The sequence below is a fragment of the Passer montanus genome, unplaced genomic scaffold, assembly GCF_014805655.1.
Source record: "Passer montanus isolate IOZ18808 unplaced genomic scaffold, ASM1480565v1 scaffold44, whole genome shotgun sequence".
Taxonomy (NCBI): Eukaryota; Metazoa; Chordata; class Aves; order Passeriformes; family Passeridae; genus Passer; species Passer montanus.
This window is the reverse complement of record NW_024369262.1, coordinates 4,344,934-4,361,262: the sequence shown is the minus strand read 5'-3', so window position 1 is coordinate 4,361,262 and position 16,329 is coordinate 4,344,934. Positions and strand designations below refer to the sequence as shown.

Below are 16,329 nucleotides of genomic sequence, written 5' to 3'. Positions count from 1 at the left end.
GTCTCACAGAGGAACTTGAGACATTCTCATGTTTGGCATCAGAATTTTCTGTTTAATCCTTAAAAAAAAAAAGAAAAAGAGGATGATACACAAAACTCTGTCATTCAAGGGCTGCCAGCCTGCAGGATCCAGAAGATGCTGGAAGGAAGAATGGAGGAGAGGAGAGAGGAGCCTGGGCTGGAGGCAGAGCACCAGGAAGCTGTGCAGGGACTTCAGCAGGTGCCCTTTGTCTGTAGAGCTGCTGAATGCACCCAAAGTTTGAAATGTCCCAAATCCCTGGTTACTTTTGGAAATATTGATGGTAATTTTAAAAGGTGGAAGCCTGGGGGTGACATCACTGTGCTTGTTATTGCATTGCAATAACAAATTGTTACAGCAATAGCAGCTGTGCCCCTGTTCTCTGTCAGAGCTCCTCAGCTGAGCTGGGACTGGCCTTCAGGGATGGAAATCAGGGTTGGTTTCTGATTTTCTGATCCCCACCAGGGTCCTGGTGATGCACCAGGAGCAGCAGAGCTGGGGCTGGCTTCTGATTCCAAATGTGGCTGAATGAATCAAGCAGAGGAACCTGCAGCTCTTGATTCACTTGCTGTCCCTGTGTGGCTTTCGTGTTCTGAGCTGAATTTCCCTGTTTTTTAGATGAGAGCAAGGATCAGAAATCCCACCCCCAGCAGCAGCTGGCTCCAGCTCCACCCTTCAGGTGAGAGTCTGTGAGTTAAACTGGAATTGTGGCAGAAATTTATTTGTGGCATCAGCTGCATTCCTGTTTTCCATGAAAAACAGGCACTATGAAATCCCATTCCCTTCATCTTGTACTTTATATAAGAAAAAACCAACTTCCTAACCTTTATTTCCTCCTTTTTTCTTTTTTTGTCCCCTGCAGGATAATTGTTTTGGATGAGAGCTCTCTCCATGATTAAAACACAGAGTGAATAAGTGCTACACATCACCTGCTTGCTGCTGCTTGCCCAGTGTTTAGTCTGTGAATTACAGCCCTTTTTGGCCCCATAAACACCTGTAAAGCTCAGATTTCCTTTAACAGCAGCAGCAAGTTCAGAAGAAAATCCCATGTTCTGTGTTCTGAAATGGTTTGTACTGGTTTGATGCCATTGTTGCATGCCCAGGCAGTGTCAATGTGCAGAAGTGAGCTGTTTTTTTACTGTCACATCCTTATGAAACTACTTTTCATTCTGCACGTGCACATTTTCATAAGCTAAAGAATTCCATGCTCTGTTGCATTATGCAGTTTTCAGATTAAAGACAAAATGATTGTAATTCTGTGGGCTGCTGGTGCTGCTCAGGCACTGAAATGTTTCCATGCTGGAGTGTTGCAGCCCATGTAGTGTCTGTTTTTCCTTGCTCATTAAATTTAACAAGGTAATTTCTTGTTTTCTCTTTACTTAGTGCTTTTGTGATCTAGTGTTGAACTGATTTGACTGATTAAAGGGATTAATTGCTGTGCAAAAAGCTAATGAGGAAAAGGCAGTGTTCTCCAGAGATTGCAAGTGCAGCAATATGTTCCCTGCCAGCATCAGACAAAAATGTGAAAAAAATGTGGTTGTTATGAAGATACCTGGTGTTTAATTCAACCACATTTTTGGTAGGCCTCGTCCAAAAAAAACCACCAAGATCTCTGGATATAATTGAGTTTTGGATGTGAATTTTAATGGGCACAGCAATTTCAAATTTAACTATTTTTTTGTGAGAAATGCTGTTCAAGGTGCAGGAGTGAAGGTTGTCCTGTTCCCTGGGCTTTGAGCTGCTTTTGCACATCTGGGAGCGTCAAGTATTGCATCTTCATTCCTGCTTTTGTAAGGAACTGCTCTAATTCTGTACCTGTTAATTTGGTTTAACAACATTAATAAAAGTTTCCAAGGTTATTGTGCTGCCGTGTGTTTTTTTTCTGGCTGGGAGGTTCATTTTTGGTGTTGTTTTGTTGGGGTTTTTCACTTGTTTTTAATTCTGCTTCCCATCATGAGGATGGGAACTGCTGGAGCTGCTCCAGGTATGATGCTGGAGAGGTGGGGGAGCTTTCTGAGGAAAGATAAGAGAAAATAAAAACCTTTCATGTGTTTGTGCTGTGGTGGCAGTGACAGAGCCGGAGCAGAGGCGCCTCAGGCCTAGCACAGGCCTCGCCCCGGGCTGTCACACAATTCTGTCCAAAAAAAGCTTTCATATTTTCCAACCCAGCCTTGTACCAGCCTGGATTCTGTGTGTGGGACTCCTGTGCTGCAGGCAGAAGGGGTTTTTTATTCCTGCTGGAACAAGACCCTGCTCCCCATGGCCCTGGGGCTGTGTCACCAGCAGGGATAGGGAGTGCAAAAGTTAAATTGCACATTTGGATTTTGTGATCCTGTCCTTGGTGGCTTGTGACTCATAACTGAGGCTCGTTCCCTCTCACTTTGGGCAGTGCTTTTATTGGGTTTCAGGCTTGTTTAATTAAATAAAAAGTAGCCAAAGCCAAGTGGCTGCAGCAGTGTGGTGGAGAGCAGCACAGGAGCTTTTCACATGCACGGAATTATCCATCACTGGATGGATAACAACATGTGAAATCTCAGCTTCCTGCATTTCTTGTTCTGTTTTATCTGTGGGACCAAATGGTGAGCAGACTGTGAACCGTTTCCCTATCTTTTTTTAATCTTAATGTGGAGAATTTTTATTTCTGTTGGTGGAGGGCCTTTCAAGTAGCCCCATGGCCTGTCTGATCTCCTTATCATGGCCAGAACACAACAGAGATTTCAGTTCCTCTGCTGCTTGTACTTCCCCAGAGTTAAGTTTAGCATGGACTTAAATCATCCTGATAATGTAAAGCATGGGCACAAAAGCTGTGATTAACAGGAACAATTAAACAAGGACCAGTGCAAGACAGCAGAGGAGATCAGAGGGCCCATCTAATGCTGCTTTTTCAGCTTCCCAGAGAATGAAAGCCCAATTAATTAAATTAAACCAGTGATACTGAGCTGTTCTAATTCCTCTCTGAGCCCTGTGAGCTGAGCTGTTCTGCACAGCAGGAGAGAGGGAGGCTGAGACAGGGGTGGGGATGGGTGTCCTGTCCCCCCACACTGGTCATGGAGTCATGGGATGGTTTGGGTTGGAAAATACCATAAATATGATTTAATTCCACCCCTCTGCTACCTTCCACTAGCCCAGCTTGCTCCAGCATTTTTCATTCCTTTGTACTGGGCTGGTTTGGGGATTTTTGTTTCATTTTTGGTTTGAAGCAGAGAATCTCAGATGGTGGGGGAGAAAAACCCCAAACCCTCAGTCTCCCAAATCTCATCATCCTCCATGGCAGTGCAAATTGCTGGGATGCCTGGCTGTGGATCACCTCATTTTGAAAGCAATTCAAGGGTTCGGGATCACAAATCTATAAGACAACTCTGAAGGCAGGCAGGCTTTTTTAGAGATAGAGGAATTGGGTGAAACCCACTTTCATCGACTTGCTGTCTTCAATATCACCTTCAGAAGCCTTTCCTGGGCTCCTGAATGACAGAATCTGCCTCCAAAAACAGAAGTGTGATTGCAGCTGGGGTAGATAAACACTGGGATTGGAGATTTGAGATGAGGTGTGAAGCTGTGGAGCCTGTGGAGGTTTTTTATCTTTTATTTTATCCTTTCAAGCTTTGGCATCTTTTGTTTTGCTGCTGGTGGGCCTCTGCTATGCCTTGGGGCCTGTTACCACTTGTGTTTTCACCCTTGCTGGGAAATCAGTGCATTCAGACCTTTCCTTATTGCCTTAATTCTAAAAAAAATTAACTTTGTGTCTGTTTTATTTCCTGGCTGTCTGTAGCGACGTTTGTGGCACTTGCCACGAGGGATGTGCCAACTCTGGTGGCAGGAGGGGATGTGTTTTCTGTCAAACCCTCCATCAGCCAATAAAACAGATGAACTGCTCAGTATTTATCAGTGTTTATTAACACAGTTGGCTCTTAAACATTCCTGCTGGATTTATGCCAGAGTTACAGCATCTCCCTGAACTTCCCGGCAGGACCAGGCGTTGCAGGCAGGGCTTGGTCTGTCAGGGGATGGTGACACACCATGTTCCACCTGACTCTGGGCCAAACAGACACCTGGGATGTTGTGCACTGAGGCAAAATTACTGTTCATTTTTTATTTGGTGTTCTTGAAAGGCTCCAAGGTGAGGGGGTGGGAGGGAGGCGTTCCTTAGGAGAGGGACATAGTGAAAATCTGGTTTCTCCCATGGTGGGACGGTTCCTCACTTGCAAGAAGACACTGTCATGTCTTTTTTTTTTTGCTGGGGACATCTCCATCCTCTGAGAGCCCCCCATCAGCTCCACCCCGAGCCCCTCTGTGCTGCTGTGGGTGGCACAGGCAGATCCTGGAGCTGGCACTGGTGCGGGCAAGACGTGGCAGCTGTCACACGGGGTGGGATGGTGTCACCTTGTTCCTCAGCCCCTCTGCAGCGACCTGGGGACTGGGGGCAACTGGAGAGGTTTTCCCCATGCCCCTGGGGTGGTAACCACAGCACAGCATTCCCAGCAGGCAGCTCTGGAACTGGGCAGGGAAGGAAGGGGCAGGTTATTCGTGGCAGCAGAAATCCGGCGTCACCTGGAGACTCGGCAGCTTGGACGCTGGTTATATTTTGGGAAAGATCTCTGTCTATTCCCAGCCCAACTCTTTGTGGTTTATGGACAATAAAAGTTTCATTCTGTTTGCTTTGTGCCTCCAACGAGCAGCTTGTGATTCAACATTAAGTTGCCTGACCCCATAAAACCATGGAAGCAGAAAATGAGCTCTTGTTCGGGCTCGCAGGCTGCTCCTTCCCTCTCCATCTTATTCCCCAAATCCCTGCTGCTTACACAGCAACCCTGTGACCACACTTCCAGATAGGATAGATGGTTCCTCCAGGATTTTTGAGCCTGTCCAGCTGCTCTCCAGCTTGGTTTGTTTGGAGCTTTCTCTCACCTGTTTGTTCATGAAGACGTAGATGATGGGGTTGTAAACCGTGGCCGTCTTGGAGAAGTAGGAGGGCAGGGATGCCAGGGCTGGCTGGATGACAATGTCCTTGTGGGTGGCCACCACCAGTGCAAAGGTGGTGTAGGGCAGCCAGCAGGTGAGGAAGGCCACCACCATGGCCACCACCATGCGTGTCACCTCCCGCTCCGCCTGCTGCGTCGTGTCCGACTCCTGCTGCTGCGCCGCGGCCTGCGGGGTTTGGGAGAGAGGGAGATGCCAAGGGAGCAGCTTGGAACAGCACCCCCTCCCCCGTGACAGATGAGTCATGGGAGGATTGGCTCTCACAATTAACAGACAAACACCATGTCTATAGGTTAAGAGAAGTTGTATAGATTTATGGTTATGTTGTACCCCCTGGCGTGGTTATCAAGGGACAGCTGGGAGGGCTGGCCTGTCACTATGGTGACATCTGATCTCCAGTCAGGATTTGGGGAAGAGATTTCCACCACTGGACAGTGAAAAAGGGGTTGATGGACAGAACTTTGTGAGGGGTTAAAGGGTTAAAAAGGAAAACCTCCATTGTGAGGGAGCTGAGCATACGGCAGGGAAAATCTTTTGCGTAACCTTTTGTCTTTACTCAGTCTATTGTCGTATTTTTGATAAGGCTTAACAAACCTTCCTAAACTGTGAAAAGTGAGCAGCCATTTCTCACAATTGGGAGCCATGATGGCAGTGCCAGGAGGAACCAGCTCCTCTGGCTGTCCCCAACACCTGCCCTGAGCCTCTTCATCCCGTGGAGACGCTTTGGGAGCGGAGCAGCGCGGGCTCACCTGAGCTGGGCGCACTTACCGCCCGCAGGGTCAGCAGCAGGTTGGTGTAGGAGAAGAGGATCAGGCTGAGGGGCACCACAAAGCAGGTGACAAACAAGGCCAGGATGTAGCTGCTGTTGTTGCTGCCGCCCGTGTACCAGTTGGGCCCGCAGGAGGTTCTCAGGCCTGGAATAAAGGTTGGGGATGAGCCTGAAGCAGTTAGGGCTTGGATAAGGGCTCAAGGATGGGCTCCAAAACAGCTGTGGCACCTCATGTGTCCATCCCCAAGGGCCTGGAGGTCATCCACTGGGGGGTTTGGGGTGGCCAGATGCCCTCTGTGATTGTTGAGTTGTGCCAGGCCCCTACAAGAGCGGGTTTGGGCTGGCTGTGTGCTGGGTGCTGCTCCAGCAGCCAGAGCAGCTCCTGGCTCCAGAGTGTCCCGTGGTGTTCCAAAGAACACCCTCCAGGAGATGATTATTGGCTCAGCAAGCAGGAGATATTAACATGAGAGATTAACCCTTTAGGCTCCAGCCCAGACACTCTCCAGCTACCCCAGGCTTGAAAACAAGATGCAAGAATGACAACACGGTGGAGTCTGATGCACATCTCCCCTACCTTCAGGCACGTAGCTGCTCCAGCCCAGGAGTGGTGGGGTTGTCCAGAGCAGGGACCAGCCCCAGGTGAAGGCACAGCCACTGGCAGCGTGCCGGTGCTGGAACCGAAAGTCTCCCAGGGGTCTGCAGACCACCAGGTACCTCTCCAAGGCCAGGATGGCCAGGGACCACAGCCCCACGATGCCTGGGGGGACAGCAGGGGTTGTGTCTCAGGGACAGGTTCTGCTGCCTGTGCTGGGACGTGGTAAATGATGATTTAGATCAAGTAAAAATTATTAGAACAAGAAGTCGGATGTTTTTGTCTTACATCAGGGACAGCTGTGATATTTGGCTGTTAGAGACTGATTTTGGCACTGCTTCTCTCACAGCAGGGACAACTGGGATATTTGGCCCTTAGAAATGAGGTTGGCAATGGGTGGCTGTGATGCCTTGTGGTTACAACAACAGAGAGTCCTCAAGGAGAGGTTTTGTGCAATTTCCAGTCCCTGGTGCACAGCCAGCTCCAGGTGTGCTGGCACAGCAGCCAGCACCCACAAAAAACATCCCAAACAATGTCCCCAAGTGGCATTTCCCACTCTGTCAAGACCAGGACTGGATGTGTGGTGACCTGGCACAGCCAGCCATCTCCCCAACCCTTCCCTGTGCTAACCAAGAGCTGAAGGACACGACTTCCACTACACAAAAGTGTTGGATTTAGGAGGTAAAACATCTCCAAAGCCCCTCTGCTAAACCCCAAAGCACCCTCCAAAGCCCGTGGCAGGGCTGCAAGGCTCTCCTTACCCGTCAGGGACACCATGAAGCCCTCCAACTGGCAGAGGCGCTCCCCAAACACGAAGAAGCCGCTGATGTTGTTGGAGAGGCTGACGGAGCTGCCGCAGAGCGTCACCAGCAGGTTGGCCACGGCCAGGTTCACCAGGATGTAGTTGAGGGGCGAGCGCAGCCGCCGGTGCCTGACGGACACCACGATGACCAGGCCATTGAGCAGCGAGGCCGAGGCCACCACCAGCCCCATCAGCATGGCCACCGCCAGGTACATGGCCCGGGGGGCCTGGTGGGGCCACTGGGGGCCATCGAAGGGCCCCGGGGTGCTGCTGTTTGGGGGCTCCTGGGTGCTGTCCATGGAGCAGCAGCACCTGGGCCAGGTGAGCTCCCCCAAAAGCACAGCCTCTTTATAGAGCTGGAGGGGCTGACGTGGCCCAGAGCAGCTTGGCTTTCAAATACCTTAAGCTTTATTTTAATCTGAAGGGTTTGTCCTCACTCCTGCTTTTTTTAATCAGCTCTTTGTTCCCGAGGGGATAAAGAGTGACTTAAAGAGAAATCTGAGGGCTGAGCAGAGCATCATTTAATTGAGTAAATTTTTTTTTTCCTTGTGTTTTCCAGCTGGACTTTCCTGTAAGCCTGGCCTTGGCACCAGGGGCTGGGCATCATGCCCTGTGCCCTGGGTTTGCTGGGCTTCAAGGCTACTAAATACATATTAAACATAAATAAATATAAATATGCATGTAATATATATACTTAATTGGGCCATATATATCTATTTTCTCTCTCCATATATATCTATATCTATATCTATATCTATATATACATATCCCCATATATATATTTTATATATATATATATTTATATATACTTATAAGTACCTACATAGCATTTATAGTACATTTATAGTATTTTGTAGTATTTATATACTACATTTTTATTATTTTATAGTATTTATATAGCACATTTATAGTATTTATGCTATATTGGACCAAGAAACCTCCAGTGCTCAGGTTTAAAACCATGTCTTCCCAAATCTTTGTCACCCCCCAAATTCAAAAGCTGCACCACCAGCATCAACCTTTTTTTCTTTTTTTTTTTTAATTTTTATTTTTTAACCTTTTTATTTTCGGTTCTCGTTATAAATATTAACAAATCTGACCAAAAGTACACAGATAGGTAATACTGAAATACAAAAGTCTCTCAGGATGCAGGTAAGGACGGTTTCTGCAGCCTTCACATGGTAGCAAAACATTGGTATCAAACATTTCACGAGGCCTGGCATGACAACCACCAACTCTGCATGCAGCTGGGACGAGGGACGGAGTGCCCACTTAGAAAAGACTGGGGTACAAAGTGAAGGAACCCACACACACGTGTCCTACTCCACCTCAGGCATCAACCAGTTTCACAGGCTGGGAAAAAGGATGGATTGAAAGGAACTCTGTCAGAAAAGGGAGGCACAGCCAGCCTGGTGCTCCTGGAGCTCCCCTGGAAGCTCAGAGCACAACCAGGTTTTAAGGTGCTGGACCAGAAAGGATTAGTGGGAACATCCGACTTGACAGGCTGCCAGAATTCAAATAAAATCCATGCATATCTGCAGGGTGCATTACAAATATTGAGTTATTAAAAAAACCCCTATGAATGTTGTTTTTTTTCTTTTATTTCCCCTCACCCCCAATATCAAAGAAGGTGTAACAAGGTGTAACGGGATCGTCACTTGGAAAAGTAAACATAGGTTTCCAGAGATTCCATTGTTTCCCAAGAGAAAAAAAAAGAAGTTGGCAATGTGCACAGGGCTTGGAAGCTGAGGGCAACTGAGACTCATGGGGAAAAGCAGCTTTCCTAAGAAATTATTGTTTAAAGGCTTCCAAACATTTTGGGAATGGTGCAGCATTTCCTAGAAAGCTTTAGCTTATCCCACTGGATGTCTGGTGGGATGATGATGATGAAGAGGCCAGCCAAGGTGGATCACAGAGGATGATATCTGGGATTATTAAAATATTAATATATTATTACTGTGCCATGTTAATATTACTGTGTCATACACAGAAATTTATTTGGTTTGGACGCTGAGGCAGAAAATGAATCAACCTCACGGCCATGCTGAGCTACAAACACAATTCCAGCTCAGCTCCGAGGCTCAGCATCTTCATTATTTAATGCATGAATTGGAAAGGGATGAAAAAGGGAAAAATTATAGAAAATTTAGCCTGAAAGCTGGCTTTGCTGGAAAAACAGCCGTGCTGCTGCATGGCATGGTTTCATTAGGAGAGAAGCTGCTTCCTGGGAAGCAGGAACAGCCAGGCTGTTCCAGGGAGCTTTTACATTTTGCCTCCCAAAGGTGAAGCTGCCTGATCCCAGGAGGAAAAGCGTGGTGTGCACAGCCCTGCTGCCTGCACGTGAGTTATTACTGGAGAGGACGAGCACAACATTCCTGCAAGGAGAGCAAACACTCTGTCCGGGTGAACCAGGGACACAATCATTCCAACGGAGGAGCTTGGAAATGCAAAAAAGACTGTTTAGGCCCAAACCACAGAGACTGACAAACCACCAGAGATATGGCACAAGCTGCCTCGAGGAGACAGTTCTGGGTTTTGTGAGTTTTTGGGGACGCCTTTTGCCGATGCCAGACACACGGACGCGGACGGACGCATTCATTTTTTTTGCCACTGACTTGCAAGGCAGCGAGAAGGTAACTGAGTAGAGGCAGGATTTGGGAGAGGAGCCAGACTGCAGTGCATGCAGGGGTGCACACGTGTGTGAGTGGGAGTGTGAGTGTGCACGTGCATGCTCGAGAGTGGGGCTGTGAGTGTGGCAGGGCGCAAAGAGGCGTTCTGGAAAAGCCCTGGGAGCCGGCAGCGGCCGCCAGGGCGAAAACCACCCGTGCCTTCTTCCCTGGGAAGGGCTTCCCTGCAGCCAGGCCCTGCTGAGGGGTGTCCTGCTGTCCTGGCTGGCCTGGGATCCCCCGTATCCAAAGCTGGGAGGAGCCCAAGGGCTGTGGAGCTGTGGCCCTGCGGGGCTCAGTCGCTGAGGACGGCGCCCGGCAGCTCGTTGGTCAGTGTGTGCCAGCGCTCGATTTTCTTGTCCTTGTTCTTCAGGCAGTCGAACCAGTGCTTCAGCCGCTCCCCTTTGGCATTAATTCCTAACACGACTCCACCTTGGGAGGGAGACAGAGAGAGGGAGAGGTGTGGGGGGGAGCATCAGCTCTGCAAGGGATGCTGAGGGATGCAGAGGGGGATGCTGGAGGGAGCCAGGTGAGTCAGCATCCTCACGGCATCCAGCCTGATGTGAAATCCAGCCCAAATTCCCCACCCCCTCGTGGCTGTGGTCTGGGACCTGTCCCAGGCAGTGCCCCAGCCCCAGGCAGTGCCCCTGTCCCTCGTGCCAAGGGCTCACTGCAATCACAGTGGCTGTCAGAGGTGCCGGGCACTTGTTAGTGATAAATCACAGTGACCAGAGACAAAATCACAAGCAGCCCAGACATCCAACAGAGATAAATGAAACCTCCCTGTTAAACATGTTTTGCACTCAGAGGAAAACATCTGAAAACAGAAGGGGAGAGGCAGATGCATTTTCTCCCTGCTTGGATGCTCTGTGAGAGGCTCAGGTGCAGGAGAGGGATAAAAGCAGAAACGAAATCCAGCGAGAATGAATGTGGGCATGGAGAACAAACCAAGAGGGTGGAGGAGTGCAGGAGAAATAAGAGACACAGACAGCAAAGATAAATAAAAACGAGACCTTCTGGAGAGTGCTACTCACCTATGAAATCGTTGGATTTCCCGATGTCATAGTCCCACACAGTGACTTCCAAGGTCTTCTTTGCCAGGTCACCGTGCTTTATCTCGTAGAAAAACTCCTGTGGAGGAGCAGAGGCAGAGCCAGGATGAAACAGGGGCTGCCCATCCTCCTCCTTAGGCTTTGCTCCCCATGGGAACCCAACCCAAATCCCTCACACAGTGACCAAGGTGGTGATTTTTTATCTTTTAAGTCTGAGGTTGAGAAAAGCCCCTCGGTGAGAACCACACCCACCTCATTGAACTCGGGGTTCAGCGTTTTCTTCTTCACTGCTGTCTTGTGCTTGGATTTCTTGTCCTCATCTGGTTTCAAGTAACTGCAACGAGACCAAAGTGGGTCCCAGTGAGGAGGGCAGGAGGCCATGGGTGGGGACATCTGTGACAGCTGAGCAGAGCCAGGGTGAGGTGGGTTGCTGAGCCCCCTGAACCTCCAGATCCTCCTCCCCTGCTCTCCCCTGCCAAAATGCTGGGGCCAGCTGGGAGGAGGCAGCATTTCCCCTCCTTAGAACCAAGGCAGGTGCTGGTTGCAATCAGAGAGCAGATTATCCCATCTCCAGTCCCTAGGGGACACTGGCACTGCACACATCCTCTCCAAGCCCAGCACTCCCAGCCCAGGACCTGGCCAGACTGGGGATTGTGACTGGTCTGCTCATGCAGAGCCTCTCCAGGACACAGGAGCCACATGCAGGGTGGAAAAGGGAGCAGGACACGCAGCTTTGAGCTGCTCCCTGCAGATACTGGGCAGCACAGCACCAGAGCTGGACAACAAACAAGATTAAAGTGTCCTCAGGCAGAGAGGAGACCTGAAATGTGGGCCAGGCCAAAGTCAGCCCATCGTGGTTGTGTGCTGGTGCTGTGCCTTTAAACATCAGTTCTGCTTCCTTGCTACACGTTCCAGATCTTGCTCATAATTAAAAAATTAGGGCTTGTACTGAGAAGCATCACTTTCTTATCTGCTCTGATCCCAGCCCTGCAGATGCAATCTCCTGTGGATGGCACAGGGGACACCCAAAACTGGCTGGGTGCAATGGAAATTGTGTTGCTCAGGGACTGAGCCTCCCATGGGCATCTAAAAAAACAAGAGGGGATTTTTATACAAACATCTCCAACCTTAAAAAACAATTAAATAAGAAGGTGAAAATGTGCTGCTGATGAACTCCATGGGTATCCCAGGTGTGGTTTCTCCCAGTAGCTCTGCCTTAGCAAATACCATCCCTAAAAGTGCCCAATTTCAGTCAGCACAGTGGGGACAAGGAGGTGGGACAGGCACAGGGCCCTTCTTTGCCAAGGCCACCCCTTCTTTGCAGAGAGTGAATTTGAAAAATGCCATCCCCCCAAAAACCCAGGAGCTGTGGTGAGGCAGTGCCAAACCAGCAGGGACAACCCCACACCACCAACTCCTGTGCCCACCTCACCTGGAAGCTCTGCCAGGGAATAACGCTCCAGGCAGAGGCAAGCTGCTGCCTGACGGCCTCATTTGCATCTCCTAATGAGAGCAATTAATTCCCGCTGCGGGGAGAGGCGGGAGGGGACAGCGGGGCCGCGGGTGGCACTCACATTTTAACGTAGGGGTCGGAGTAGCCGTTGGCATCCATGGCAGCCAGGTGGGCGCAGCGCATGATGCCCACCTGCAGCCCCTGCTTCTGCGAGCTGTACTTGAGGGAGATCAGGATCCTGCCACGCTCCTCCAGAGACTTGTCCTCTGTTTTATCTATCTGGGGAGGGAAAGCACCCAGTCTGGGGGCTGTACCGGGGTACAGCCACAGCCAGACACCTCCCCAGGCAAGGGATGCTCTTCCCCACATCCCTGATTATGTCTGAGGGGCCAGACAGCTCCACGTTCCCACGTGCCACAGGGAGAAGCTGCTGTAGCTGTGATTCCAAGGTGGGATGAGGCTCTGAGCCCCCTTCACTCACCGGCAGCTGCTTCTCCAGGCAGATGTTGAAGTTTTTGGTCTGGTTGGGTTTCAGTTTCTTCAGCGGGATGCGCGTCTCGCCGATGAACTCGTTGTGGCGGAACTTGTCCTCATCACACACCGAGATCCTGCAACAGCACGGGGTGAGCAGGGACACTGGGGACAGGGGAGGGGCTGCCCCCTGCCCTGCAGGTCCCCCCAGTGAGGGAGCAGCTGAGGTCACCCTTCCCCAGGCCACGGACAGGGCACCTCCTCTGCAGGCAGCTGGAAAACAGCTGGGATGCAGCTGGAATGGAATCGGCCCAGCCCGGCCAGGGCAGCTCAGGGTGTGAGTCCCTGTGCCTAAATGCACAACCCAGCCCAGGCGCTGCTGGAAAAGCAAGCTGGAGCCTCAGCCATCCTAGTGACTCTTCCATTAAAACATCAGAGTCATCAGTGACTAAAGCAAAATTATTCCGAGCTGCTGGAGCTGCATTTTGCCCAGCCATGGAGGCTCTTCCTCGTCCCTCCCTTGGACTGTGTGGTTGGGAGAAGCCTGCTTCCCACACAGCTCCTTCCCGAGGAGCTCAGGCACTGCTGGGAGCGTGGCAGAGCAGGTCTGCCACCTCCTGTCCCACCAGGAGTGACTTCCACACCCAGAGCATGGGAAACATCCCACCTTGGGCAGGTGAAGGTCTCCCAGCCCTGCTGGGATCCTGGGGTGCATCCCAGTGAGCTGAGCCCAGGCTGTTTTCCATGAGAAAGCTACCAATGCCTTTCCCCGAGCTGGCAGCTAATGAGTCACTGCTCTGCTGCTTCTGACAGGGGAGCAAAGTTGGTGCTTGCAGGGAGCCTCTGCTTGCAGCTCCCGAAATCCCAGAGGGCCAAGAGGGTGCCTTGAGGGACCCGCTGGTAATGGGGAAAGCCATCCCCATCCAGAGGGAGCATCCTGCATCCCACTGGAGCCATGCAGGGGTGCCTGGGCTCCCTGCCCATGAAGGAAAGGCATTTCTTCTCCCTTCCCTTCCATCCTTTCTCCTTAAAAAAAAATGTTCTTGCAGTGTCTTCTCATCTTTTGGCTACCTGATTGTTTTCTAGAGGGAGCATCCTGCATCCCACTGGAACCATGCAGGGGTGGCTGGGCTCCCTGCCCATGAAGGAAAGGCATTTCTTCTCCCTTCCCTTCCATCCTTTCTCCTTTAAAGAAATGTTCTTGCAGTGTCTTCTCATCTTCTGGCTACCTGATTGTTTTCTCTTTCACCCTCTCCCTTTGGTGTCCATCTCCCCACGGGTGGCACTTGTGCCCCCAGGGACCACAGGGGAAGGGGGAAAGGAATTAAAGATAAATAATGCCCTGTGATCCCACCTGAGGGTAAATAACTTCACACCACACCTCTGGCCTGCTCACATCTGGGTGGGTTATCCATGGATGGGTTATCCATGGATGACTTATCTGTAGATGATTTATCTGTGGATGCTTCAGTGCCTTACCCAAGGATGGTTTGACCACCCTCACGCTCACAAATGAGCAACAAGGAAGCAAGGAAGCCATGGGGATGTCTCAGTGCCACAGCAATGATCATAAGGGCTGGGGAGCAGCACAGAAAATGGGGTTTGGGGAGGAAAAAAAAATGACATGAGCAGGAAAACAGGGAATGCTGCTCTCCAGAAAACTGTTCTGGATGCAGCGTTACTATAGATACCCACGGCAAAACCACCCCACCACAACGGTGAAATCCTCAAAGAGAATCTCAAATGCAGGCACAATATTCCCCATTTCCTCTCCTCTTTCTTGTCAAGAACAAAACCAGCAAAGGAGCAGCAGCAGCTCCAGAGCCAGCACTGCACTTGCCAGGCATGTGGAGCCCTGTCCCTGTGGGCACAACTGGGGGGACAGGAGGGGACATGGCCTCACAGGGAGCTGGCAGCCCAGGATCTGTGTCTACACCCAGCACTCAGGGAACAGGGTTTGGGATGGTTTACCTCTTAAAAATGTGAGTGACAATTCTCCTGACAATGTCCAGGGACACCCCACAAGCACAGCAAGATCCCAAACACAACGTCCTGCTTGCTGTGAAAGCTCAGGAGTCTCAGGTTGGGCAAAAGCCCAGGAAGGAAACGTGGAAAACTCCAGTGGTGGTGGCAGGGAGAGCATCTCCAGTGTCACACTGGGAGAGACCCACTGGGCCCTGTTTCAGTGCCCTCAGGGACATGGGAAGGCCCTTGGGAAGTGGTTTTTGGCACATCTGCAGGGTCTGGGATCTGGCACTGCCCTGAGCAGCCCAGTGGAGCTGGAGACACCTCCAGGCCTCTCCCAACCCCATTTTCCCTGGAGCTCCTCTGGAGCCCACATTTTGTGCCCATCTGTGTGTGATGTCCTCAGGCTCAGCCCCCAGTCCCAGTTCCTCTTCCCAGCTGCAGTTCATCCCCACTGGAATGGCATTTCCAGCACTGGCCCATCAGTGAAGGCAGTGAGCTTTGAGTGAGATGAGCAGGAAGCTCCAGCCCCGTCCCTCCCTTTGGAAAAGGGCATAATGCAATCACACCAGCTTGGATTTTATTAGGAGAAATCCATGTGATGGAATTTTTATGCCTTGGGTTAGAAAAGCAGCCCCGTGACAAACAGCACGAGATGCCTCTGGCAGCCTCGTTCCCCTTCCATCCCCAGCCTGGAGCTGCAGCTTCACCCCTTCCCCATCTCTCCTTATTAATCCCAATCCCTCCAGCCCGGTGTTTCATTTGATATCCTCACTGTGGGGTCCTGATCTTTATATTAATGGCTGTGAAAAGCACCTTGGAAGGAAACTAAGCAGCAAATGAACAATCACTGCTCATTAAATTTCTCCTCCCTCCTACTCAGCCCGGGCTCCTGGGCTCCAGCCCTGACTCACTGAGCAGCTCCAGCAGCTGACTCATGGCTTCTGCTCCCTCACACGAGCTCCTCGGCCTCTTTCCTGGTGTGGAAAGGGGAAATGGGGGTCAGCAAGGACCCTTTTCCACAAAAACACACAGAGCAGAGCCTGAGATCATCCCCTGTGCCTAAGATCCCTTATGGCAGCAAGGGAGGCTCTCCGTGAGGAGCAGGGGATGCTGGCTTGGTTTAAGGACAGGCAAGATCAGGCAAGGAGACAAAATAACACCTTGGGAAAGGCCAGTTCTCCAGAAAACAAAAGGAGGATTCCATCATGGGCTCCATCACAAAATGCCTCCAAGTCTGAGCACAGAAACCACAGCAGAAATGAGTTGTAATTACAAGTGCACCTGCAATTCCAGGCAAACCTCATTCATCCAGAGTAAAGCAATTTGGGACCCCAAACCTTGAAGTGGCTGCACTCTGCTTATTAGTCCTGATCAAATACTATTTTCTGAATAATACATTTAATGAGTCATGATGTTTGTCAAACACATGATTAAACAAAGAATTCCTGGCATTCGTGGGCTAGCTGAGCACCCCATGAATAATGCATCACCTCGCCAATATAGCTGGATATGAATAATTGTATCCAATATCTGGCCAGCTCGGGTATTTATTATGAATGCA

General features: G+C 50.5%; 3 protein-coding genes across 3 annotated transcripts in view; 1 reads left to right on the top strand and 2 right to left on the bottom strand.

The window, feature by feature from the left end:
* TEX14 (testis expressed 14, intercellular bridge forming factor) overlaps positions 1 to 1,605 on the top strand; it is a 34,168-nt gene extending 32,563 nt beyond the window's left edge. The window contains exons 30-32 of the mRNA XM_039720884.1: positions 110 to 219; positions 637 to 697; positions 881 to 1,605. Of these exons, the coding sequence (XP_039576818.1) occupies positions 110 to 219; positions 637 to 697; positions 881 to 917 (208 nt within the window). The 3' untranslated portion in view covers positions 918 to 1,605. The remainder of the gene's footprint in view (positions 1 to 109; positions 220 to 636; positions 698 to 880) is intronic.
* A 2,769-nt stretch (positions 1,606 to 4,374) lies between these two features.
* On the bottom strand, positions 4,375 to 7,457 carry LOC120507796 (pinopsin). Its single transcript, XM_039720883.1, has 5 exons — positions 7,118 to 7,457; positions 6,339 to 6,521; positions 5,764 to 5,909; positions 4,924 to 5,163; positions 4,375 to 4,512 (listed from the first exon to the last, which is right to left on the bottom strand). Exons 1-5 carry the CDS (start codon positions 7,455 to 7,457, stop codon positions 4,375 to 4,377), a joined length of 1,047 nt encoding a protein of 348 aa, XP_039576817.1.
* Positions 7,458 to 8,186: 729 nt separating this feature from the next.
* The window catches only part of DOC2B (double C2 domain beta), a 30,843-nt gene continuing 22,700 nt past the window's right edge, over positions 8,187 to 16,329 (bottom strand). Inside the window, exons 5-9 of the mRNA XM_039720839.1 lie at positions 12,811 to 12,937; positions 12,451 to 12,608; positions 11,129 to 11,210; positions 10,859 to 10,955; positions 8,187 to 10,256 (exon numbers count right to left, since the gene is read on the bottom strand). Coding sequence (XP_039576773.1) covers positions 10,120 to 10,256; positions 10,859 to 10,955; positions 11,129 to 11,210; positions 12,451 to 12,608; positions 12,811 to 12,937 — 601 coding nt within the window. The 3' untranslated portion in view covers positions 8,187 to 10,119. The remainder of the gene's footprint in view (positions 10,257 to 10,858; positions 10,956 to 11,128; positions 11,211 to 12,450; positions 12,609 to 12,810; positions 12,938 to 16,329) is intronic.